Source organism: Patiria miniata, unplaced genomic scaffold (genome assembly GCF_015706575.1).
Source record: "Patiria miniata isolate m_02_andy unplaced genomic scaffold, ASM1570657v1 HiC_scaffold_7, whole genome shotgun sequence".
NCBI classification, from domain to species: domain Eukaryota; kingdom Metazoa; phylum Echinodermata; class Asteroidea; order Valvatida; family Asterinidae; genus Patiria; species Patiria miniata.
This window is the reverse complement of record NW_024037074.1, coordinates 35,231,842-35,257,277: the sequence shown is the minus strand read 5'-3', so window position 1 is coordinate 35,257,277 and position 25,436 is coordinate 35,231,842. Positions and strand designations below refer to the sequence as shown.

Below are 25,436 nucleotides of genomic sequence, written 5' to 3'. Positions count from 1 at the left end.
TGCATGTAAAATACCGGTACATTAGGTCCACTTATAAAAATGTTCAGTGTCGTAGACTGGACAAAGCAATGGGGCAGGATATGAATCTAAGCTTCTGTTCAACAAAGAAAATAATGTATATGTATAGAGATCCCAGTGGTCTGTGCACTGATCTCTGCACCCTTAGCCACGTTAGCCCTGGGTAAGGTCCCATGCAGAGCAGTGCATGCTCACTTGGCTCAGCCAAGAAAAAAAGGTCGCATGCACCACCAGTGCACCACCAAGTGCGTTACCCCAGCCCTACTGGCTACATGTATGAATGAACTACAACTGACCACAAGTTCACAATCCTTTGTGGCCATCATGATAGTCTCCTGACCAGGCTGGCCTTGTTCACGCAGGAAATAACAGTTTTGTAGACATGGCCTCCAATGCCGTACACACTACCTGTCTGTATTTTGATCTCTCTCATACTCAGGCATGCAACTGGGAAATCACACAAAAAAGAGGAAATTCAAAATTTTCCCAGACTTTGTACAGTGTTTTTTTTTTTTTTTCAATGGCACACATGGGAAGTAAAAAAAAAGAAGAAATCAGCTGATCCGAGGAAAAGTTGCATGCCTGCATACTGGATTCCTGTATGCAACTACATGTATGTACATTTACGCCATATATTGCATGAATTGCCGCATCCAGATTTCTTGGCTATGGCCAGCAACAATTATGGAACTTGGAAGTGGGTGACGCCACTTCCTGTAGACGCGCGTGTTACTGCTGGTCATAGGCAAGTAATTACCGATGCAGCCTTTGTTTTACCCAAGAAGGAAGCTGTTCTCATTGGATGCATGTCTCATGTGGGCCTATTTGTTGCTTTGGTCAACCACAGAGAAATAATTAAAATTTAAAAAATATGTGTAACATTTGGATTAAGTGTGTGTGTAAACCATAAGTGCTCAAATGAACACATTTAACTTTTCTTCTTTTTTTTCTTTCTTCAAGTCACTGTTGTAACAACGTAATAAACAATCATTGAGTAATGCTGAACAATCATTAAATTATTCCACAGGCAAACTAAAGCTATAGTCCATCATTTGCAGCCATCCTCAAAAGTAACTGGCGTATTATTGTCGAAAAACATACTTGGTTGAAAGATAGTAAGTGGACTAAACTCCCTGTGAAATTAATCTTTCTGGCAAGCTATCATTTTGAAGTAATCAACAAAAGAAGGCCTTTCCAACGGTGCGTCTTAAGACGCACCGTAGGAAAATTTAAATTAGAAGTTCGTTTTGTTATTCGGCACATCGCGCGCAAGCATTGGCACGACGCACAGGCGCGCGCGGTTGCTATAATTCGTCGGATCAGTGCGCGACATTGCGTATAGCTGCAATTCAAAACATGATTCAGCAACTTTTTGATTTGAAATTGAGATCCTAGAATGCTGTCTTTCTCGGAATATACAGCTGAAGCTGAGCTGAAACTTCATCAGGTTAGTTGTTCAGTATCCTTCATTAGATTTTGAACACTTTTGTTGCTTCAAATGAACAACATGCACAAATTACAAATGATGGACTATATATCTTTAAGTTAAAGGGGTTTTGTGTGTGTATAAGTCATGACTATGATGAGAACAGTAGTTCAAGGACATGTTTTCCATCCATAGCTGGGAACGTCAAGTACCGGTATGATACATTATTCATTAAAAGTTCAAGCACTTTCAAGATCGCCAAAGATCAAACAGTGACCCCAATCCGATGAATTCATGAAACAGAGGATGTAATTAATTTACTCCAGAAACAGCTTGTTGTCTCATCCGCCCTGCGGTACCTGAGTACACTTCCATAGAATGCACTAACGTTTTCAAATATAAATCAACACAGTTACCTGCATGTATAATCTAACACAAGATGACCAATGGCCAGTCATCAAGCGATACGTGACCTGCGCTTGGTCAGTCTGGCCACATGGCATTGAAAGACCTCCAATGATCACGTCCTCGCCTCATTAGCTAACCCTTACCCTACTAGACCCTCCAACGCATGCCAATATGTGCCTCAAGAAAATCTCCTATGTTTTTTGCATGGCCCTCCAATATCTGCCATGTCATTTCAAGGGTAACTGGACAGGCACTCCAATACATGCCACAGAGAACAATGAGAGTCCTCTGATAACAAAGTGAGTGCCCCCAGCTGGTCAGTATCAGGCACCCTCCAGGGCCTCCAACTCCTGCCAATTGGAGCCTTCACAGTCAAGATAGTTTATCCTCCAATATACTGCAGCTGGAGGGCATTGGCATAACCAACTGACATGCAGTAAACTACCCTCAGAGAGTAAGGGTTAGAGCACGCAGAATAATTTGCGTGTAATGCATTATCCACAGCATTTACGTGTGTGCAGTACGCATTCACCTTTTATAAACTCCATTTTGGTACATTGTATATATGTATATTGTCTGGCGTCTTGAGTTCAGCCTCAGTCTGTACTTCTTGTGTACATGCAGGAACATAAAAAAAATTGCTTTCACAGAACAAGTTTGATCAACGAAGGAAGAATGTTCAACCAGTTTATGGTTGATGCTGGACCACACTGTGCCAGCTTGTGATAAAATGTGCATGAATAGTAGTCAAATGAAAAGCAATCAATGTTCAAATGACTATCCGGTCAAAAAATCATCACGAAAAATCATTATCTTTGCTCCGTGCCACATGCAGCGATAGGCATCAGCCGAAGAAAACATCTGTTCATTTGCACGCAACTTTGCATCAGTTGTACTTATGTGTACCAGTTGACTGTGCTTTAAGTCATCTGTCATGCCTCATCATTTTTGGCCCAACTAGCGGTACATGTATTTTGGCATGAAATCAGCACAGTTTTCACATCAGAATACATAAAAAAAAATGGTGTTTGTTTGCCGTTTCATCCGTGTTTGCAAACACAGAAAAAGTAACAAAATACAAGTTAGCTTCTCTTGCACTTTCCAGCACGTGTGAGTGTGACCAACGTGTGTATCTACAATGTAAACGCGCCCTTTAACGTACCATGCTGCCATACCTGAGCACGAAGGAACAGCATCCCAACTTGAACCAGCCCGACTGGAACACTTGGGACCACTTTGGACCATATCCCAACTTATTGGGACCATGCCAACTTGAGTTGGGACCGATGGTAAAGAATCCATGTCAATTGCTTATTTCCACATCGGCAACATTGATAAATCATTAATAACATACTTTAACTCCCTTTGATGAAACACATCCTGTGTTGAGCAGATGATAAACCAATTGTATGTTAAGTTGACATACATGTATGTTGAGCGCACATTGTACATTTCATGACACATGACAGTACACGAACGATGTAAACAATCTAAATAAATATTAAAAATAAACCTGTATGAGAAAACCAATTTCAGACTGAGACTGTCCACACACACAAACAAATCCAACCCCCCTCCAAAAAAAATGTAGCAGACAAACTTCATAAATACACATGGACTTTACACGTGCAATGTAGCACTGCCTAAATTTCAGCAAACATAGGCACCGCACAGTTTTGGATCAAGAAAAAGGGTGCATACATATGTTCCCCAATACCTATGTTCCCTGATACTGATGTTCCCCGAAATCCTTACCCTATAACCCTAACCCCAAAGATTTTGGGGAACATTGGTATTGGGGAACATACATGTAGGTATTGGGGAACATCAAGTAGACCCCTAGAAAAAACTAATGTATTATTAGCACAGTGTACTGTTGCGTACTGGTCCATACTTCACGCGAATGCACAGTAAACTTGAGCAAAGCACTCCCTTCAAAATTCGCCAGAGCTTAACGATGCTAAACATACATGTACATGTACATTCAATTTGAAGTATATGTATAGGCCTACTTGCCATGACGTGACTGAAGTCCCATATTAATGCAATTTGTGTTTGCTTTCGCACCAACTCAGTGTGACAGTTCCTGATCATTGACAGTTCCGGATCACTTGTTTAAATACAAATTAAATCAAGTGTAACCAAACTTTTTTTCCAAGATTTTTTTTTCACGAATTTGAAGGTCTATCATTTTGCAGTTGTCAGGGAAAAGACATTTTGGAAATCGCTCAAACATTACCCACAATGCAGTTTGGTGAAATGTCCGCTTGTTTTGTAACTGGCTTGTGAAAGGAAGCGCGTAAAGGCAAGATTCTGGTTTCCTGTGGAAAGTAGCCAACATATATCATTTTTTTCTTCACCATATTAGGTTTTCTTGTTAGGAAATAATCTCAAGTATCACCGAGTAATAATGATTTTGGCATTTGAATTAAATTTTTTGCTGTATTTGCCGAAAGATTTTTATCCCCACATGCGACAGTTGCGGATCACCCATGCACACACGATGCAGTTTTGTATGCAGATTACATGATGAAGGCGTGACACATGAAGTACGCGCTGAGTGCACTGTGATTGGATGAATTATACGTGTACCACAGCGTGCACGTGCATGATCCGGAACTGTCGAAAGTGATTCGCAAGTGTTGGGTTCAGTCCTGTACAAAAGCCATGATTTATTTAAATTTAGTCTATGTGAACATATTTGGTTTAAACTTGAAGGCGGAATTTTACTACATATGAAATGATATTACTCGCACACGGAAACTACGACCATGGACAGGTGTGCAGTGGTTTGTATAAAAAGTGATCCAGACCTGTTGCACTAACTGTATGAACCGGCCTTAAGAAAGAAAGTATACAAACCTCATATGCCCAAGTGCAGTCAATTTCTGCAAATTTCTTGATGCATCGTCCGACTTCCACATCCTCGTGGATGCTCCACATGTTCTTCAGGCAGTAGCTGACGTGGGGTACCAATTTCCGTAGCGTCTCCCGGCTGAAGATCATACCGGGGCCGCCCATGCAGAAGTTGTCCCCCGTTTCCAAGTTGAGCAGACCCAGTTCCTCCTGCTTGCCTAGCCCCGCCTGGCCGATGAACAGTCGCTGGCTGCTATTGATGGAACGCAGAAACGGCTCCAAACGGTCCCCGCGCACGTACACATCGTCATCAGCACGCATAAACCACTCGTATTTGTCAATGAAGTTGTCGTGCATGTATTTGATCATCAGAAAGGACTTCTTCTGCGGTGGGTAGGAGTCATCTACCCCTTGCAGTCTGACGATAGGCAGGTTCAGCTTAGGATCAACGACCGAGGTGGCACTGGAGTAGAAGTCCACTCGGCCGGGAATGGTACGAGCCCAAGTCCGGTTGATGGCAACCGCTCGGGTGCTGAGATATTTCTGAGCCGTCATGACTCCAATATAAATAAAATTCTTTGGTGGTGTTGGGGGCACCGTCGCTTCTTGCGACGCCGCCCGTGGGTTTACAGCTGCATTGCATCTCTTATCTAATAAGGTGTATGTTTTGTCCGAGTCCGGGTGAGCACGGAGCCATGTTGCCAGGAGAAATCCAAGAGTTAAACTTAAAAGAACGATGCACACTTCTCGTTTGCCTATGCGTCTCAATGTACGCCGCACAGTCATGACTGTTTACTGCACTTTAGGCACCACACCGTCTTCCCCTCAACACAGCCCTTTCCCACTGCTAAAACTGCCGCTAGAAATACATATAAATGCACATGTGTTGAAATTCGCGTCAATCTGAAGTAACATCAACTTCGTTGTCAGCTGCAAATCATGCTGAAAAACAAACAATTCGTTTTTCTGTAGCTGGTGGTGATACTTTTACAACAAGTAAAGAAGACTCATCATTAAGACGAATTCGTGCTGTTATTTGTTAACACTTTAAACATTCGTGTGATGACAGTCGAGAATAGCCCGGCCGGCCGGCGGCCGGTGTATTGCAATCTTCGACGTTTCCCTGTACCGGGCTGTATCATGTGTCTGAACTGTGTAACCCTACCGCGGCAGTGGTGCGTGGACAAACTACTTTTCGGAGTCCCCAACGCAACGCGGAGGTAGGAATGCCAACTAACTTTCAATCACCCAAGATTGGTCACTCTCCTGACATACCTGAACAAGATATAACCAGTCGATCCCCCTCAAATGTAGCCTACTTACATACGGTTCTTCCAACTGGGTATAAACTTTCCCCGAAAACTCCCACCACTTTTCAACACATCCTGTCACTGCCAGCCACGATTTAACTCGGTCGATCCGCGACTACTCCGCAAGTAAAGTAAATTTTACCAAAGTTTATTCGCATCCGTCTGGTACCCAAAATGACGAACTGCTAGTAACAGTGCAGTAAACTTTTAAGCGAAAAGGTTACCAGACTACATATTTTAACGCGTGGCGGATTATGTACCGCCCTCTATACTTCGGATGAGGAATAAGAAAATGGAAAAAGGAACTTTTATCATTACACGATTTACGCCATTTGAATATCAAACGACTAGCGCATGTCCGGTGTGTTAGACAGGGTGGGGATGGCAATAAATATAGGCCTTCCTTTTGTTTGTAAACATTGGCGCTATTTTATATGGGCTGCCGCAAGCGCATATATTGAAGCCGTGGTTGGCAACATGTTTTACCCAAAAAAATTCACCCAAACGCCCTTAATACAAAGTAAAAAGGCATGTCTGGGAATTATGTTGTAGCTTTGTTGACAATGTTGTATTTCCAACGATCAAATAATATTTTGGTTATCTGTAATAACTCTTCTTTATTTTTGCAGTGTTGGACCTTCCATATAGTTTTGCAACCCCTGGTTGGCAAAAATGCAGTTTGCCAACCAAGCATAGAAAGGTCTATATCGGTATAGGTAGGACTTGAGCCCCAAATTACTTGAGAGACCTGTCCCTTCTCAAGTGTCAAAAAAAAAAGCGCTCTTTGAGTTCAAAATAGCAAAATCGTGTCGAAATAGCCCCCCCCCCCTTTCATAAAAATCGAGCTTTAATGAAACAGGGATATTAACAACAACCGTAATTCCACTTTTTGTGAAATTTAGGATGAAAACGTTTGCTCTACCAAGCTGAGGCACTAAACGAGAAATATAAATAAAAATGCGCCACGTAGGGGCAGCCGGGTCGCATTAAGTATTATAACCCCGTCATTTGATATTTTTGTCAAGAAATGTTGAATAAAAATAACGTTTTAGGAAGAAAAGGGGAAATGTCATATCTCCCATCAACCTCAAAACTTTACACCAGCCACCATCGGTGATTTCCGACTGTGAAGTGGGGGAAAACTTAGGTTGGGTGAGGTGGGGTTGCCGGTTGACAGGGATGGTGCATCCCAAAATTTAAGGTTCTCAACATTTTCCGTAAAATTGGTTGCCCCCTTTTTCCAAGCCGTGCGGGGAATGGGACGTACTCTTTGTTTTTATCACAAAAACAACGTACAATACAACTATCAAAAGAATGGAAAAAAAACTTGCAGGGGGGTTGGGAGGGGGGGGGGGGTTGGGAGGGTCTCCCCACTGGATAAACTTAATTCCTCGAGTTCAGTATCTGACAAAAATGGTTGATAGGGGGGGGGGGGGGGGGGGGGGGGGGTGAAGACAAAGATATCCTTTTATAACCTTGTTTTATGTGCAAGTCACAATCAAACCAAGCAAGTAGCATTGAATAACTGGCAACAGAAGTAAGTATAAATTGGGGGGCTAAACTTTCGCATTAGCTACTTTGAAGGTTCGCACGATGAAGGGTAAAAAGTTGTTGCGGTAGCACCATGTGGCAAAATCTCTTTGTATATGTGGCTCTGAAAAGAACCGTAGGGTATTCAACGTTTCGGGGACGTCAGGAGACCTCATTCTCCTAACGACGGTTAGAGCATACTGTCCGAAACGTTGACTACCCCCGGTTCTTTTCAGAACCACACATACTCACAAAAGAGATTTTGCCACATGGTGTTACCACAAACAAATTTTCTTATTACCTTGTAATAATTATTTGTATATCCTTTGCCTGAGTGGAGATGCATGCTGCTTTCAAAGGCTTTACTTGCACAACACTACAAGGTAACACGATCAAAAACTGTTTCTGTTGTTTTAATTTCGCTCAGTGTATTCCAACTTGAACTTTGCTGAACTTCAAAGTGTGCATTTACATGCATATTTGGATGGTACATTTTTACTATACCTTGCTGGTAAAAAAAAGTGTAGATGTACATGTACATGACTTTTTTTTTTTTTACAAAAACTTGGTGCCATTTTGTATGAGCAGCAACTGCCACCAATTACCATAAATAACATCTTTGCAGATTTTGACCAAGATGGCACTTTTCCGCCCAGGCGTGCAACTGGCAAGTGATAAAAAAAGGAGTAAATTCCGAGCTTTACAATTTTAAATTAAGTTTTCCAATTTTAAATGACATACATGTACAAGAGAAGTACAAAAAGAGGAAAATTCAACTGATCCAAGGAGAAGTTGCATGCCTGTATGCCTTCAGCATTTAAGAGGGCAGTACCTTCATTAAGTATTGGCCAGTGTATGTTGATTTTTCAGTTTGGATATTTAATAACTGCATCACCTTTAGAAACTTTTATAAAAAAGTTTGTTTGCATTGATAGCAATCAATCGATAGCCAACAAATGGCAAAAAACGTGGTTGCGACAGAACTAAAAAAAAAAGAGGATTTCGTAGAGCAAGAAAAGAGATGTTCTTGCTCTACGATAAGCTTTACCTCAAGATGGCTGTAACTGGTCACTGAGAAAGATCCAAATGTTTGTTTATAATAATAGAATACTGTCATTGTCTTGGTTAGAGTCTGGAGATCTGCTGTTAATGAGATTCACTGACTGCAGCTCTTGGTGAGCAGTTGTCAGGACCACTACTCAGAGGGGAGCAGAGCTAGAGCGGCGTGCTTCCCTCAAGCTAAGAAGAGAAAGAGGCAACGGAAGTAGTTGTAGCATCTCAAAAAAAGCTCACAATACTCAAACCAGACTGAATATTATTCAGGTTTTTTTTATGTGTGACAAACCTGATTTTGAAACCAGCAAGTACAAGTACCTAAATTCAAGATCAGTTTTAGAAAAACAGTTCTTTGTTTCTTATGGGTGCAAGTTGGAGAAATCTTAACACGAAATGTCATTAGGATGGAAAATTTTGCAAATATAGGGAATTCTTTTTTTTCTTGGGGGGGGGGGAGGGTGGACTAGACTGAAGTAAACCTCCAAATATTCCAATTATACATATAAATTGTGTATATTAAACGCATGTACATGTACACAACTTTATACTGCTCATGTTTGTAGCCTTAGAAATTAAAAAAAAACCCACATTGTTCTGTAAAAATCAGTATGTCCTCAATTATTAAAAGTGTTGATAAGGCAAACATAGTAGTACACAAAGTCTAAAACTTGAGTTGAAAATACTCACTTCTCCCCAACTCCCAAACTCAATGGAACAAAAACGTGGTACCAGAAAGTATCAAAATGTTTCCTCACATGAATTGAAAATTAATTAGCGCTTGTTTCGCTGACAATGAAACTTCAGATGTTTAAAAAAAAAATGAAAAGAATTTCAGACTTAATTAGTTTTGCAATCTTTTGTTCAAATTGGCCTCTTTTCAGTGAGGGTCAACCATATTGTCCAGAATACAAAGTTAATGGAATTTATAAAATAAAACTTGGATAAAAAATTGACTTTCTGAACAAAGTTCAGTATCTGTAGTGAGGTGGGGGTCGTCCCCAGGTAGGTTGCCCCGCATGCTTGGTTGCTCCCCTCCAGAATTGGGGTTCATCTCTTCTGTGGCCGCCATAATCACTCGTATGCCTTCCGCTTTCAGACCGGCCCTCTAATGTTGAGATGGCAGCCCCTGCTCCTCTTGGTTGCAAATCACCTGCCAACGCACTCAGTTCCTTCTCGATCAGCTGCTTGGTACTCCTGAAATGCGACTGCTCGTAGCTGCCTCCTGTGTCAGCTGGTTCCTGAGCCCCAAGCCGGTCAAAGTCCTGTCTGCGACCCATGCTATGGTCCTGCTCGTAGTCAAGATCAGTGTCTAGCACATGACTCCTCCTAAAGTCCATTCCGGGACTCCGATCGTAGTGGTGCCCGTGGCCCCGATCTTGATCGAGGTCGTGCCTGTATAACCGATCTGTGTCACTGTATCTCCTTCCTCTTCCGATGCCAAAGCCTCCATCTCTACTGGAATTACTGTGGGGAAAGGAAGGGTATCTGTCTCTTTCCGAGTCATAGCGCTGCTCTGTCCTCCTGAATACCTCACTTTGGGCTTTATCCTCATGGAACCTTTCCTGATATGACATGCGTTTCCTTTCCAGGGTCTCGATGGGTCTGCTGTGGGAATAATCAATCTTTTCAGTAGGCTGTGTTGGAAATTCAGTATAGCGAGTTGATACCCCTGGCGATCGCGATGGGAAAGGCGGTTTTTCCCACATATCCTTGGCAGACTTTGATTGGCCTAGGACAGGAATGCTCCTTGTTGGGACCGAGCCAACTACGGGTATGGGCGATGTGGGTTGTGGCGGGTCTGCTGGATGATTCTGCTCAGGGTTCACAGGTCCGGTGGCAGAGGCTGGTGGAGATGGCTGGTGCTCAGTAACACCTGATGCATGTGCATTCGATGCAAGCTCTTGAGGGGAGGTTGGTGGGGTGTCACTAGGTTGCACATTGTGGGGTACGGGTGTTGGAGGCCCGGCACCCGCCGGGATGAGTGTGCTTCCACCACGCTTAGCATTTGGAGGTGGGGGCCCTGGGGGAGGGGGTGGTGCACGAATTTGCATCCTGGGGATTGTATTTCTGGTGGTGGGAGAAGGAACAGGCACAGGAGTCGCAGGACCAGTTACAGTTGGGGGGACTTCCCCAGAAAATCGGGGAGGCCCAATGAGAGAACGCTGTGGAGCAGGTGGCGGGGGAGGTTGGTCCGCCTGTTGCTGGGGTTGGGATGCCCTAGGGGGAGGGCCACTAAGTTGTTGGGAAAGACCACTAGGGTATGGAGGAGGGCCACTAGGGTGTGAAGGAGGGCCACTAGGGTGTGAAGGAGTGCCACTAGGTTGTTGTGGAGGGCTAATAAGGTGTTGGGGAGGACCACTAGGATATGAAGGAGGGCCACTAGGGTGTGGGGTAGGGCCACTTGGGGGTAAGGGAGGACCACTTAGCGGAAGAGGTGGAGCAACCAAAGGTGGTGGTGGAGTACTTGGGGGTGGCGGTTGACTGACTGGGGGTGGTGGTTGACTGACTGGGGGTGGACCACTAGGGGTAGGGGGCTGACATATTGGGGGTGGGGGTGGACCACTTGGGGGAGGGGGTGGGCTACTTGGAGGAGGTGGACCACTTGGAGGCAGAGGGGGTGGACCACTTGGGGGCAAAGGTGGATCACTTGGCATTTGTGGAGGACCTCCTAGGGGAGGAGGTGGACCAACGGGGGTTGGGGGTCCTGCAGGTTGCATTGGGTCTTCTGGGGGAGGATGTGGTATACTTGTATTGCTGTCCATTGACTCTTCAGGTGGCAAGGGTGGTGGTGGAGGTGGTTCCAAAATAAGCGATTGGAAATTTGGAGGTTGGGGTTGAAGGCCAGGTGTGACATTTGACATGACAGGATTGAGTAATGGCTGCTCTTTTGTCTTGTTTTGCATCAGTCGAGCCATGAGGGAATGTGATTGACTTGCATCAGTTTCATCATCCAACATGCTGGCACCAGCTGATGCAGCTGGCATCATCTCGGAGGGTTTTGCTGTAACTGCTGAGCTGACAGTTGCCACCGAAACTGCAAGGGTGTTGGGGGCTGGTGTATTCATAATCTGACACAGGGGTACTTTGTTGGACTTCTGATAAACAGCTGGCCCAAACGGAGCACTCTTACTGACTGGCGAAGGTGTGGAAACCACAGTTGCAGGAGTTGGCTTGGATTCCTCATGGAAACTGCTGACAAGCGCACCGATGGAGAATGGCATTGGAGTCCGACTGCCTGCATTGGCATGGTTCTGCTTCAAATTGGATGCAGTTGATCTGGCTTGGGTAGTATCATGAGGTTCCCTTGAAATTCCTGTGGCTAAGCCTGCCTGGGTGATCTGCCTGTAATCTGCTCCGGACATGGCATCCATAGCGGTTGTAAAGTTAGGGTCAGGAATGGAATTTGATGCTTCTTTGAAACTGCTGACAAGAGCACCAATAGAAAAGGGTACAGGAGCCTGACCTGATGGGCTGACATTGTTTTGCTTCACAGCTTGTTGGTTGATATCAATTCTTTGGCTTTCCGGAGGATTCTGAGACTCAAGAATGGCTGATTCTCCACCCTGTGTATCACCCGAGAGTTGTTCTGACTTCTCCTTTTGAGCAGCACTTTGCACGGTTTGGGTCAACAAGCTGAGACTGCTCAGGAATGAGGACGAAGGGGCTTTATTACCGGGGGACTGTCGGGAGCTTGTGATGATCTTGGTTAAGAACTCGATGGGGTTGCTTGTAGCTGCTTTCAGCATCGGGCTGTCTTGTTGGCTGGGTGGAGTGCTGCATTCATCTCGGAGGGGAGTGCCACCAGGTTTATTGCTGTTGGCCGTTTTCAAGCCAGATTTACTCTGCACTGAAGGGAGACTTGTCTTCTCCTTGCTACGGGGGACGCTTGATGGTTTGTTGCTTCCGTAGACAACTGCATCAACTCCCTTTTGGACTTCGGGCTTTGTTGTGGGCGACTGGAATCCTCCTGCTAGAGGTATGATGCAAGATGACTGTGGCTTCTTCTTTTTTTCCAGAGGCATTTCTAGAAGGTAGTCGACCATTTCCGGATCGTACACATCATCATCTGGTGGTGACGGTGGCTGCCGAGATGGTGCCCTAGTTTGGGCCGGAAGGTTGTTAACAGGGGTGTAAAACTGTGGAGCACTTGTGGCGTACTCATTTTTGAAGGGGTCATACTCGTCCACCACACCCTGGGGTGGTACAGGTGCCGGTACAGCAGGGGGAACAGTTACGATAGGGCTAACCTGCTGGTCGTACGCCTTTGGAGAGGGAGTGTAGGATGGGATGGTCACAGGGGGTAGACCAGAGGACCTTTTGGATCCCGTTCTCCCGGGAGAGTCAAAGAGTTTCACTGAAGATGGCAGCTTGGGGGGCTCTTGCATGACCTGAAGGAGACGATCCTTGATTTGGCCGTAATTCTCTCCTCCTCCCTCTTTCATGCTGGTGGAGTTATGGGCGGAGCCTGGAGCTGCAGCTGAGGTTGGGATGGGCAGGTACTCCTCAGAAGGAGAGTAATCAGCTGGAGGAGACTCGCTTGAGAACGGTGAATAACTCGGAAGGGGCTGATTAAAAGCACTTCGAGAACCTGCACCTATGAATACAAAAGAGCAGACATAAGAGCAAACAGTTTTAATATTTTCTATCCACAGAAAAAAATAAGCAATGATAGGTAATTTGATGAGCTTGTTTTTCTTCTGAAACCAAGGGGAAACCCATGAGCATATTCTGAATCATATCAAGAGCTCTGCTTCACATTACAACGGATATTGTGAAATATTTGCATATTTTTATTTGTCAGAAACAGTGTTAAATTTACTAATTTAATACAAGATTTTTTTTAATTTTCTAGTGGTAGCTAACAAATAAAAGGTAGTTTTAGTATAATTGGGTAATACACCACAGCTTTACAGGAATTTTAATACAAAATGTTGGCAATTTCAGTGTTATCGTCCGCTATCTTTGAAAGACCAAGATTACTATTTTTCCCTCCAACTATAGAAAGCTTCATCGTCTTCCCAATGCAAGCTGAAAATCCAGCAGCTTCAAATGGTCCCCTAATGATACACAAGGAACATCTTACCTGTGATTGTGCTGATATGGCTGATGCCGGAAGTGGATGAAGTGGTGGTGGTGGCCGCTATCTTGTTTCTGAGCGCTGCTATGCGAGATGTTCTCCTGGTGGTCATCGATGGAGCTGCTGTGTGTGAATAATAGCAAACAGATTTTTTTGGGTTAAATCAGGCTCCTCCTTCGATGAGCCGTTCTGGATTTGGCCACAAAGGAAGCAATAAACTTTATTCTCGAGTCGGCCATTAAATTGAAATCGAGGTAAACTCTTCATTTTTTGAACTTGCCAGTAGAAATGAGAGCAATGAGATAAAAGTTCATTACAAATTAACACCAGTCAGCTGTGATCAATAATTTAAAATTTGTGATAAAAAAGTGAGGTTGGAACGCACTCCAATCGTGAAATAGTCTGGCACCATGCCATTCAACAGTTTACAATTTTGTAAAAAAGATTCAGGGAACACGATCCAAAATGGCTTCCTCCTGTTTATAAGGTTTATTGTCCACTTTCTCTGAGCTAAAAAAATTGATTGTATTTGTTCATTGTTTCTCCAAACAGTTTGGATGCATAATGTCACTGTGTGCATTGTTTACAGGGACACTTTAGTTTCCACTACCTTGGCAAATGGTAAAATATTACATAATATACCATGATCTTGTTTACCCACTATTTAAGAGGTCACCAATGGTCAAAATGTTTGTATCTCACCTCCTGGCATACTGTGTACAAACCAATGGGGGTCTTGACCAATATTGACCCTAGTAATAACCAGGCTGACAATGCATGTTTCCATAGGAGGTTTAATGTCAGCATGAATAAACCAAAGTCAACTTGTGAAAAAAAATCTTATCCTGGACTTTACACAATTTGAGCTTATTGAGATGCTGCTTGTTTGGAAATGGTTGCGTGATGACTTGACTTTTTAAAATTCTTTCACCAAGTACATGTATAGGACATAGGTTCTCCGAATGAGGCAGGAATCCTCATTTATGTAACCCCAGCATTATGATTGGAATCTCAGTCCTGTATCTGTATCGTCCCAGGTAACTTTTTGGCAAGTTGGGATGTCTCACCTGGGAATTCAAGGCCATGTGAGGATGTTTATTCAAGGATGTGGGAACTGAGGCGCAAGTCTCTATAATAAGTGTGAAAAGGCTTGACTGAGGAAAGTAAAAAAAAAGAAGAGGTACTGACCGATGATAGTGCCCCCCTTGCGATCTTCCTCTTCGTCAGATAGCTCCATGTCCTCTACTTCTATGCTGTCGGAGTTGGGATCTCGGGGAGGAGTGGCTCCTGTGGGCAGGCCAATATTTCTATTTAAATATCTGCTGAATTATTCATGGCAAACCTCTTTCTGGTTTTCATTCTGATAGACAAATCTTGTCATGTGATCAATGCGTACCCGCGGGGCCCCCATCACTTGAGAAACCATTGTGGATTCTATTGTACAAAGCAAATTCCACTTTATGGATTATAAAATAAAAACAGCTAGCACAATGCTTTGGCCATTGAAGAGGGTCTCATGATAAAAGTGATCTATAGAGATTGGTCTATAGGCTAAACACAGTCACATAAAGTTCAATCTGTATCTGCATGTTTTGTCCGATTCCCCATTTTTGGGTGCACAGACATGCACTAGTGCTCTCATGTCCAATGCAGTGCGCCACCAAGACTTTGCCATGGAGAAACCGTTTTTCAAGTTTACGGTCAAGAAAACATGGCCCATTTGAAGGAGTGTCAGTATAACTGTAGCTTATTTGTTGTAGATCGGGGCACAGCGTTCTGCTGCCTTACAAAAAACACCATATTGATAAAAAGAAAAGAAAAGAGCAAACGTATACTTGAATCATACGCTTACGAAACTACTGACTGGAAAAACTAACAATTTCAAATGTCCCGCGCTGCGAATTTGTCAACCATTTCCCACAATGCACTGGGAAAAATGAACTCTCTGTGATAAACTCTTGGTGGCACACTGCATTGTGAATTGCCCGAATCAGAAGCCAAAACTGAGGTAATACCACCTGGATGTTGCACATACTCTCCGAGTTCAGATCGGTACAGGTTTTGGGAGCCCTTACTGGTTATTAGCATTGAATGTGCATGTTCTAAGTGCTTGAATGAATAACAACAATTCAGATTTGACTTCTGGCAAAGCGACAGCAATACTTTTGGATAAAAATAAGGGCTGGGACACTCTGTTACATCTTCTCTGAGAGAGTGGGAAAGTGGTTGAGTTTTGACTTACCAGGTGAGGGAGCGTCCATCGTTGGGGAAGGGATGGGGCTGAATGAATCTGGTAACAAGGCCTTGTGTTCTTCCAGTCTCTTCTTCAGGCTTGCTACTCGCATGCCGAAATTCTTGTATGCCTGCAACGTGCATGTTTAGATGTACACTTGTTAGCCCCTTCGCAAATATTTATATTGCAACTATGCATGACAAATTTGAAAGGAGAATTTCAAACTGTAAGATCTTTCCTTCTTTTAACTCTGAGAGGATATTCAAAGGCTTGATCCCAGCCGAAAATGTCTAGAATCATAAAATGAATATCTGATCATTTTCGAGGTAACAAAACAAAGAACTTCCATATTTAAAAAAAAAAAAAAAAAAAATCTGCAAGAAGGCAAGTGTGAAGAGAAAAGGCAAGCCTACTTGCAGATTTGGATAAATATTTCTATTTTGATGCTACCATGACAGCATACTATCTAAATAGATTACCCGACTTATATTCAGAGGTATTGCCTGGCATACATACATGCATGTGGTGCTCCCCCTACCTATCAAATTTTCCACCACTCTGGAAAACTAGGTGCCACAACCAATATAATAATTTAAACTACCCTAAACTTATAAAGAGCTGAACCAATTGTTAACTTTGACTAAAGCCACCATTTAAAATCTTTTCTTCACCCTGAATGTAAATACTGATGTGCCCACTGCTTACATTTGCGACTATTTTGGCCTCTCCAAACTGTGCTTCGTAGAAGATCTCGCTCTTCTGAAGTAAGTCGAACAGCTTTCGTCTCAGCTCCACCTCTTTGGTAAGCGAGGTCACATAGTCCTCCAGCTTGACCGCTGAATCCTCAAACTGCTGAGAGAAACGCTTCCCACCAGCACGATCTGAGGAAACACAAGCAATATTTAGTTATATGTCGATGAGAAACAAACTTCCAGTCTGGAAGCAGTTAGTAAACAGACCTGATGCACTTGACAGTAAACACTGCCTTGTGAACTTGTAACATCTTTAGTGTAAATGAAGGGTACACAGGCAAGGTAACCTTACGCATGTCAACATGTTCTTAAGATATGTTGGAAGTCCATCTGTCTGTATGGAATTCTTCAGACACACTGAATGGTGCTGTGTGACCATTCCGGGCACTGGTTTGCACATACGTATGACATAGAGAACGTGTGACCAATTTTTCACTTGCCCCCCCCCCCCCCTCCACCCTTTTTTTTGCATGAGAGCAACATATGGGCTAGTCTATGGAATATCCCCTTGCACAGAAAGGGTCTATGATATGCAAGCAGATTCAGCGATTAATTATGCAACTAGACTGCGTCTTGACCTCAAGTTCTGTCCATTCAGCAGGCACCTTCTATATCAGGTCTTTGGTAACTCGTTGTCATGAGTATCTAATAAAACCTGGATACAACATCTATTATGCTTTTACGCTGTGAATTGTGTTAGCAAAAGTAGGCTGCGTCACGCGGCCTGTAACGATATGCTTTGCGATGCGCTCATGTCCTGTGGCTTCGAATGATCATCACATACTATTTTAAATAATGCACTTAACGCGATTGCCCTCTTGCGCCTTCACGTCACGCCCACGATGAGCGTTTGCGTATTCTATACGCGCAGCATTTTGCTTACAGTTTTGAAAGCCAATGTCGGGTTTGACTAGATCCCTACACCTGTTGTTGTATTACAAAAACATGGCATCCAAATTGACCAATTAACAGCTTAGTCCAGATTTTGCAATGAATGGACCTTTATGTCGACTCTGAGTGGCTGGCACGCGGGGTCGCATAAATTTGCATGCTTAGATATATCAGACGTTGGACAACGGTTGATACTCAGAATACATAAAGGGATGCAACTATATGTTCACATACAAAAAAAGGAAATTCCATGACTTCAGAAGACTTTTTAGAGTGTTTTACAATTTTTAGGCATGGGAACCAAAAAACGAGGAAATCAGCCGATTCAAGATAGAGTTGTATGCCTGAACATACTATATCTGTGTGTGGGTGGATGGTGGTAATTGCACTCAAATGTCTTTTTTGTGTTTTTCCAGCTGTGAATGTACTTATGCAGGGAGTCCAGGTCTTTTCCTGAGGATGTTTTCACGTGTAAGAACATTTGCCTTCACCTTTCAGTTGCATGATGGTCTCTGTGCTAGCCACGTCCACGTTGAGCATACCGAGCTGTCTGTACTTGAGTTCCACTTCTCCTTCAAACCTGGCCAGCTGCTCAATCACCTCTGGCACGTCTTCATGCTGAGAATGACAAAAACAGGAAACCAATAACTCGGTTAAAAAAGGGCAATACCTGTACAAGTAGTTACAACCTTTTACCAAAACTAATGAAATGATCACAAAAACTGATCTCCAAAGATATATTGTTCTTGCGACAACTTGTGATCAAGTTCTGAGCATCGTTAAAGTCAGGTTTACATTTATATATTGATAGGACCTTTATGATGACCAGCGGATTGCAAATTGACAAATTCATAAATATCTCAAAATTCATTGTTAAAGAGTCAATTTTGTTTGATAAGTAAGCCCAAACAAATAAATTGCAATTGCATCACGTTTATTTACTGAAGGATCCAAAGAGAAAAAAAACCCAGTAATACTTACATTGAAGTCCACGAGCAGCTTTGTATCTGGTCTTGGCTTGGCTTTGGCTGGCTTCTGAGAGACTATAAAAGAATATCATATAAAGGTTTCAATAGCCCAGAGTCTCTTTTAATCCTAATTGTCCAATCCTCCAAAATCCTCCTTGCAAAAATGGAGACTTTTGAAGGATTGAGGGCCTTTGAAAATTGAAGCATCGGAGGAATTTGCAGGAGTGAAGGCATAAGAGGATTTTGCCTCTGGAGGATAATGGAGGATCCAGGTCATCAGGCCCAATCTGATGCTGGATGAAATTGGAGGATTGAGGCTCTCGCTAGTTTTGCCAAATAAATGATTTTGGAGAATTCAGGTCGTTACTTGCTTTATGCTTGTATACTTGGGAAGGCATGCAGCATATACCACTGTTTATTGTACAGCCGCTTTACTCCTACTATTTAGGGCCTTGGCACTGCCAATCCACAATACAGGATGACAATGAGTATTTCAATAAGTTACACAGGCTAATGAGCTCATAAGAGCACTGAAATTCCGACTACATGATAACATGCCAGCAAAAACAGTGGAGGATTTCGAAGGATCCGGGAAGAGGCCTCAAGCGACAACAATTGGATGATTTTGAAGGATTCAGGTGCTTAGAGTTTTTAGCTCTTTGCCGTTGGGAGGATATTGGAGGATTCAGGCTGCTCTGGGCAAGAGAGCTTAGGGAGGTACATGTAGGGGTTATCTAATGAAAGCAAATTCATATATGAACACTGTTATCCTAAGATTGCCGTGCTTCAACAAGTTGTCACAACCTATGGTAATGTTGTGCCCATTCTTGAAAATCACGCATTCTCGAGAATGGGCATGCACATTCTCGAGAATGTGCAACTGGATCCTTGCTCAATCTTGGCAAAAAATAACTCTTCCAGATTGAGCGCACATTCTTGAGAATGCGCGACAAGATAACGGTCTTGTCGATGCCGAGCACCGGCTGCGCTTGGCAAGTCTAGCTAAATCCTCGTTCACTGATTCTCAATAATTATACTGTTGCAACGCAAGGCGCTGAAAAGTAGAGTGGATATGATAAGTAAAGGCGTATTGATATGGGGGGGGGGGGGCGGGGGACCGGGAAAATATAAGAGACATAATAATACTAGTGCAAAGAATTCTGATTTGTGGGATAATAAAAGCGGGGGGGGGGGGGACGTAAGAATGAAGAATGTGAAGAATGAGAATGAATACTGCGACATCCCATAGTGCTAATGCTATTTCCCATTTAAATTGCCACCAATTTATTGTTCACATCCCACCATAACGTCGCAGAGCTGGATTCTATCTAGTCAAAAGAGTAATTTTGGCAGCTTCTGGACATCGGGTTTTTTTCGTGGCACGCATATGATACATGCAGGGACTTGTAACTTGTCTAGCCTAAACAAAGCACTTCCCAGACTAGTTCCCAGTCCTCCGTTATTACAAAACTTCCCATAGTGGACAGAAAAAAACAATAATAACAGGTTTAATTTGATTCAAATTATCGTAGTTATACGAGTACAGAAGCATAGCACATTTTCTTTCCTCTTTATATGAATTGTTTCCCTTTTAACCGCTATACAATTCATTTAACATAATTATGTCGTGCAATGTTTGTTAAGATTGGGCAAAATTCATAAATTGTGCACGTGATATTCCCACCAAATCTTAAGAATGAGCGCTCATTCTTAAGAACGCGTGCTCGTTCTTAAGAATGGGCGCTCATTCTTAAGAATGCGCGCCCATTCTCGAGAATGTGCATGCCCATTCTCGAGAATGCGTGATTTTCAAGAATGGGCACAACAGTAACAAGCGACTCTTCCTGAATCTCTGATCTTCAATGCAGCCAGAATCTGTTAAAAATGTGACTTTGTGGTACAGTTTAGTACACAATGGTTTTTCATATAACATCGTCAGAGAGACTAAAAATTCTTAACCTTTTTTAGCATTGAAGCGAAAAGATAAACAACATGCAACCTGGCCATACCTGTTGCCTTTTGCAACTTGTCACAAAACTCCACTGAGTAGATGGCCCTCTCTCCCCAGATCTTGAAGATTCTCAACACTTTCTCCCGAATGTTCTCTTCTCTGCATTTGGGAAAAGGAAAAGTCACAAAGACTAAGAAACGAAATCTGAAGCATGACAAACTGTACATGCACAAGAGTAGATGGCTCCTGTGTCAGTCATTTTGCCTGAAAAAAAATAAACCGAGGGATTCTTAAAAAAAGAGTGTTTTTGAAGAGAGACTTTGTCATGCAAGTGACGAAAAATCAGTGTTCTAATGAATTTATCAAAATGCATGTAATCCAGCTGTTCTCAATCCGTCACTTCATACACTTGGATTGTAACCATGTTCTCAGAGTCTTATTGCAAGACCCATCTATGGACATCCAACTGTCCTCTGACTGACTGAGTCACTTACTGACGGATAAATCGACTGACTGACTGACTGACTCCCCGAGTCCTCAACTGAGACTTTTTGGTCCAGCTTGACTAGGGATCAGACCATGTACTATACACCACTGTAGGTGTGTGCAAAGGCCCCTGTAAGTATGTCCCCCAAAAAGTGTCTGAGTCTGACTATTTTTAAAATAACTACAAAACCATGAGGTCAAGTTTAAAAAATTTTGGTTGTGCAGTTACTATTAAGCCTTGGCCTCAACCCTATGAGTTTCATTTATTTTCAGTCACGCATCACTACACAATTGTCAATTGATCACAACAACATTTTTGGACCCTGTGACCAAGTTCCTTACCTTATTCAATTTCAGTGCCGTGTTATGTAAGCTGTGTAAAATCCTGCATGTTGTGAAATGGGCTGCAGTTGGGATTGGAATCATTTGCCTGGCTATCAGTCATCGTGGCAAGACCTCAGTTTAATGCTCAAGGGCAAATTATTCAAATCCCAAACAAAATTAGCCTTTTTTTCACAACATGCAGGATTTTACAAAGCTTACATAAAACAGCACTGAAATGGATTAAGGCATGGAACTTGGTCACAGTGTTAAAAAATGTTATTGTGATCAATTGACAATTGTGCATTGATGCGTGACTGAAAATAAATGAAACTCATAGGGGTTGACCCCAAGGCTTAGGAGTATCTGCACAACCAACAATTTTCATAATTGACCTCATGGTTTTGTAGTTATTTTAAAAACAGTCAGACGGACACCTGTTTTGGGACAAACTGTATATATCACAGAACAATTGTCACTTTCCAATGATGAGCAGCCTCACCTAGAGAATGTGGCTGCCTCTTCCAACACCTCGGCAAAACTGTCTAGGAAAACAGTGGCTCCTTTGCGCTTGCTGTTCTGGATGATGTCGTTGGCTAGGTAGAACAGGGTCAGACGCATAGGGGCCTTAGCTGTAGAGAACAAAGAATCCATAATCTTGATACTTGTTAAGAATAGGTCAACAGAATATTGGTAACACACTGTACTGTGAAATTCCTCAAATTCGGTACTTAACAAAAAGAGTAGAACTAGAAACGTAATAAAGCTTGCAGGAGTACAACAACCATAAAAAATAAAAGCTTACAATGTTTACCTCGATGAACTCTTTCAAAACTCTGTTAAAAACATACATATTCACCATATTCACACAGTAGAGAGCGCTTTGAAACAGCTTTAGTAATTATTATTAATATTAGTTATTACTTTGTCAACCTCTCAAAATAATACAGTAATGGGTATTTTTACTTAAACTCTTAAGTTGAAACTAAAAAAAACTTAGGCCTAGACTTAGGCCTACAAACATATTTAACATTACATGACAAACAAAATAATTCAATAAATGTTTTGAAATAATTGAGATTATTGAGTCCACCTGAAAACAATAGAATAGAACAACCAAACACTCAAATGAAAATAAAATTGGAGACAACAATGTAGTACTGGGTAACCAGACGCCACTTCTTTGGTTGTGTACAAAGTCTATGGAGAGTCGAGTGCATTTTCAAAGTATTTTCTAACAAAATTGGAATGGTTTCTCAGTCCCAGCATTGCCCAGATTTTGTGTCTTTTCAACATTTTTGCAATGATTGACCTTCATAATTCATTGAGATGGGTGTCAGACGCTTCGCCCCATTTCCACGTCGCCCCATGTCACTTCGCCCCTAACCACTTCGCCCCATCCCCACTTCGCCCCATCCCCACATCGCCCCATCTCCGCTTCGCCCCATCCCCACTTCGCCCCATCCCCGCTTCGCCCCATCCCCACTTCGCCCCATTCCCACTTCGCCCCATGTAGTATGAAAAAGGTGAAGGCTAGGAGTCAGACCAAATAAACTGCCAAAGACCCCAGATAATAAATGCTCCCAATTCTAGAAACTTAGGAAAAATACAAACTCTCTGATGAGGTGCTCGAGACACAGATGAGAGAAATGATGGCTCTATCCCATTCAGAGACGCCTCTCCTATTGGCTTGTGAATAAAATCATCAGCCGCTGGATTCAAAAGAATCCGTAGGTATGGGTCAGTGAGTTAACAGGAACTCACTGCCTTGAGCTGAGGAAAATGTTCCGTCAAAATTTGTCTGATATGTGACACTTACAACTTCATTTAGATGAGATTGGTTCCTCCAAGAGTGAAATTAGGATGTCAAAGGTATTGTCGTTCTCAGATAAGTGGGAGACGGGTTCATTTGGTATAGCCGGGTTGCGAACAAAGTTGGATCTTTTACTTCAAGCTTTTTTCTCGGTAGGGGAGAGCCTAGCTTGAGAGGTTGGTTATGAATTGTTCATTTGGTGATGGGCTAATTCTTTCCGTTGGTTAGCAATTAGTGAATCTGTTGAAATTGTTTTTTAAGCCAAACAAATAGATGAGATTTTTTTTTACATGTAACGGCTGGGGCGAAGTGGGGATGGGGCGAAGTGGGAATGGGGCGAAGTGGGGATGGGGCGATGTGGGGATGGGGCGAAGTGGGGATGGGGCGAAGTGGTTAGGGGCGAAGTGACATGGGGCGACGTGGAAATGGGGCGAAGTGTCCGACATTCATTGAGATAATATATGATGAAAATAGTGGCGTCAGAATGCAACATTCTTTCCAAAATCCCAGCCTATTAAAAGTGGTAAAAAGGGGGCGAGTTGACCAGGAACTGGAAACAGTTTCAGAGTCGGTCACTTTGGGCGAGTTTGCAAAGGGCGCATTTAGCCGGCCGGCAAGCATGGCAAAGAGATTGGGCAAGTTGACCAACATTCGCCAGTCATGCCAGTTCGCTTGCAGTTTGACCAGAACCAGACTCATGTTTTCTTTCTTACCTTCCTTTAGATGTTCCATCCACAGCTCAATTATTTGTCTGTAATGATTCTTGTGGTGGATTATCCACAAAGAAAGCGTCTGGATGCTGTCCTGTGTGCTGTTTAGCGCCTGAAATTTGCGCTTCAGACTGTCCACATTCAGGTCCGCCATTTTGATTTCGATTTCTGTGAGGCCTCGGTTCGCAGTAACGTCAGTCGTAATATCACCTAATTTTGCAATATCTTAGGCTTTCTCTGGTTTAATTTACAATCAATCAGTTACTTAAACTTTACACTTTATTATTACACATGAGTTAATTTGTTAAATGCATGCAATTTTGCAGGAAGGGTGAAAAGGCTAGTCAACGATACGACATGATTTAGCTGCAGAAAAGACGCCATTTTGAGCAAGAACTTTCCACGCACTACGCACGCGCAGGAAAGGGCAGAGCGCGTGTATGTCATGCATGCACATGTTGTGCCCATTCTTGAAAACCACGCATTCTCGAGAATGGGCATGCACATTCTTGAGAATGTGCAACTGGATCCTTGCTCAATCTTGGCAAAAAATAACTCTTCCAGATTGAGCGCACATTCTCGAGAATGCGCGACAAGATAACGGTCTTGTTGATGCCGAGCACCGGCTGCGCTTGGCAAGTCTAGCTGAATCCTCGTTCACTGATTCTCAATAATTATACTGTTGCAACGCAAGGCGCTGAAAAGTAGAGTGGATATGATAAGTAAAGGCGTATTAATATGGGGGGGGGGGACCGGGAAAATATAAGAGACATAATATAATAATACTAGTGCAAAGAATTCTGATTTTTGGGATAATAAAAGCGGGGGGGGGGGGACGTAAGAATGAAGAATGTGAAGAATGAGAATGAATACTGCGACATCCCATAGTGCTAATGCTATTTCCCATTTAAATTGCCACCAATTTATTGTTCACATCCCACCATAACGTCGCAGAGCTGGATTCTATCTAGTCAAAAGAGCAATTTTGGCAGCTTCTGGACATCGTTTTTTTTTCGTGGCACGCATATGATACATGCAGGGACTTGTAACTTGTCTAGCCTAAACAAAGCACTTCCCAGACTAGTTCCCAGTCCTCCGTTATTACAAAACTTCCCATAGTGGGCAGAAAAAAGCAATAATAACAGGTTTAATTTGATTCAAATTATCGTAGTTATACGAGTACAGAAGCATAGCACATTTTCTTTCCTCTTTATATGAATTGTTTCCCCTTTTAACCGCTATACAATTCATTTAACATAATTATGTCGTGCAATGTTTGTTAAGATTGGGCAAAATTCATAAATTGTGCACGTGATATTCCCACCCAATCTTAAGAATGAGCGCTCATTCTTAAGAACGCGTGCTCGTTCTTAAGAATGGGCGCTCATTCTTAAGAATGCGTGCCCATTCTCGAGAATGTGCATGCCCATTCTCGAGAATGCGTGATTTTCAAGAATGGGCACAACACACGATTTTGGGTCAACTCGTACCCGAGTCAACTCGTACCCAAGTCAACTCGTACCCGAGTTGACTCGTACCCGAGTCAACTCGTACCCGAGTTAACTCGTACCCAAGTCAACTCGTACCCGAGTTGACTCGTACCCAAGTCAACTCGTACCCGAGTTGACTC

The 25,436-nt window shown here is 42.9% G+C and overlaps 2 protein-coding genes across 3 annotated transcripts; both read right to left on the bottom strand.

The window, feature by feature from the left end:
- Positions 1-340: 340 nt before the first annotated feature.
- On the bottom strand, positions 341-6,189 carry LOC119745144 (chondroitin sulfate synthase 1-like). Its single transcript, XM_038221369.1, has 3 exons — positions 6,032-6,189; positions 4,711-5,567; positions 341-465 (listed from the first exon to the last, which is right to left on the bottom strand). Exons 2-3 carry the CDS (start codon positions 5,492-5,494, stop codon positions 341-343), a joined length of 909 nt encoding a protein of 302 aa, XP_038077297.1. The 5' UTR covers positions 5,495-5,567; positions 6,032-6,189.
- A 2,672-nt stretch (positions 6,190-8,861) lies between these two features.
- LOC119744874 (proline-rich protein 36-like) lies at positions 8,862-24,256 on the bottom strand. Of its 2 annotated transcripts, none has more exons than XM_038221060.1 (10): positions 23,810-24,256; positions 21,786-21,915; positions 20,535-20,635; positions 18,539-18,600; positions 18,049-18,175; positions 16,620-16,795; positions 15,924-16,044; positions 14,870-14,968; positions 13,688-13,804; positions 8,862-13,198 (listed from the first exon to the last, which is right to left on the bottom strand). In XM_038221060.1, exons 1-10 carry the CDS (start codon positions 23,958-23,960, stop codon positions 9,573-9,575), a joined length of 4,710 nt encoding a protein of 1,569 aa, XP_038076988.1. In that variant the 5' UTR covers positions 23,961-24,256; the 3' UTR covers positions 8,862-9,572. The 2 variants fall into 2 exon arrangements, with proteins under 2 accessions (XP_038076988.1, XP_038076989.1); XM_038221061.1 differs by having other exon boundaries at positions 13,688-13,801.
- Between the last annotated feature and the right edge of the window lie 1,180 nt (positions 24,257-25,436).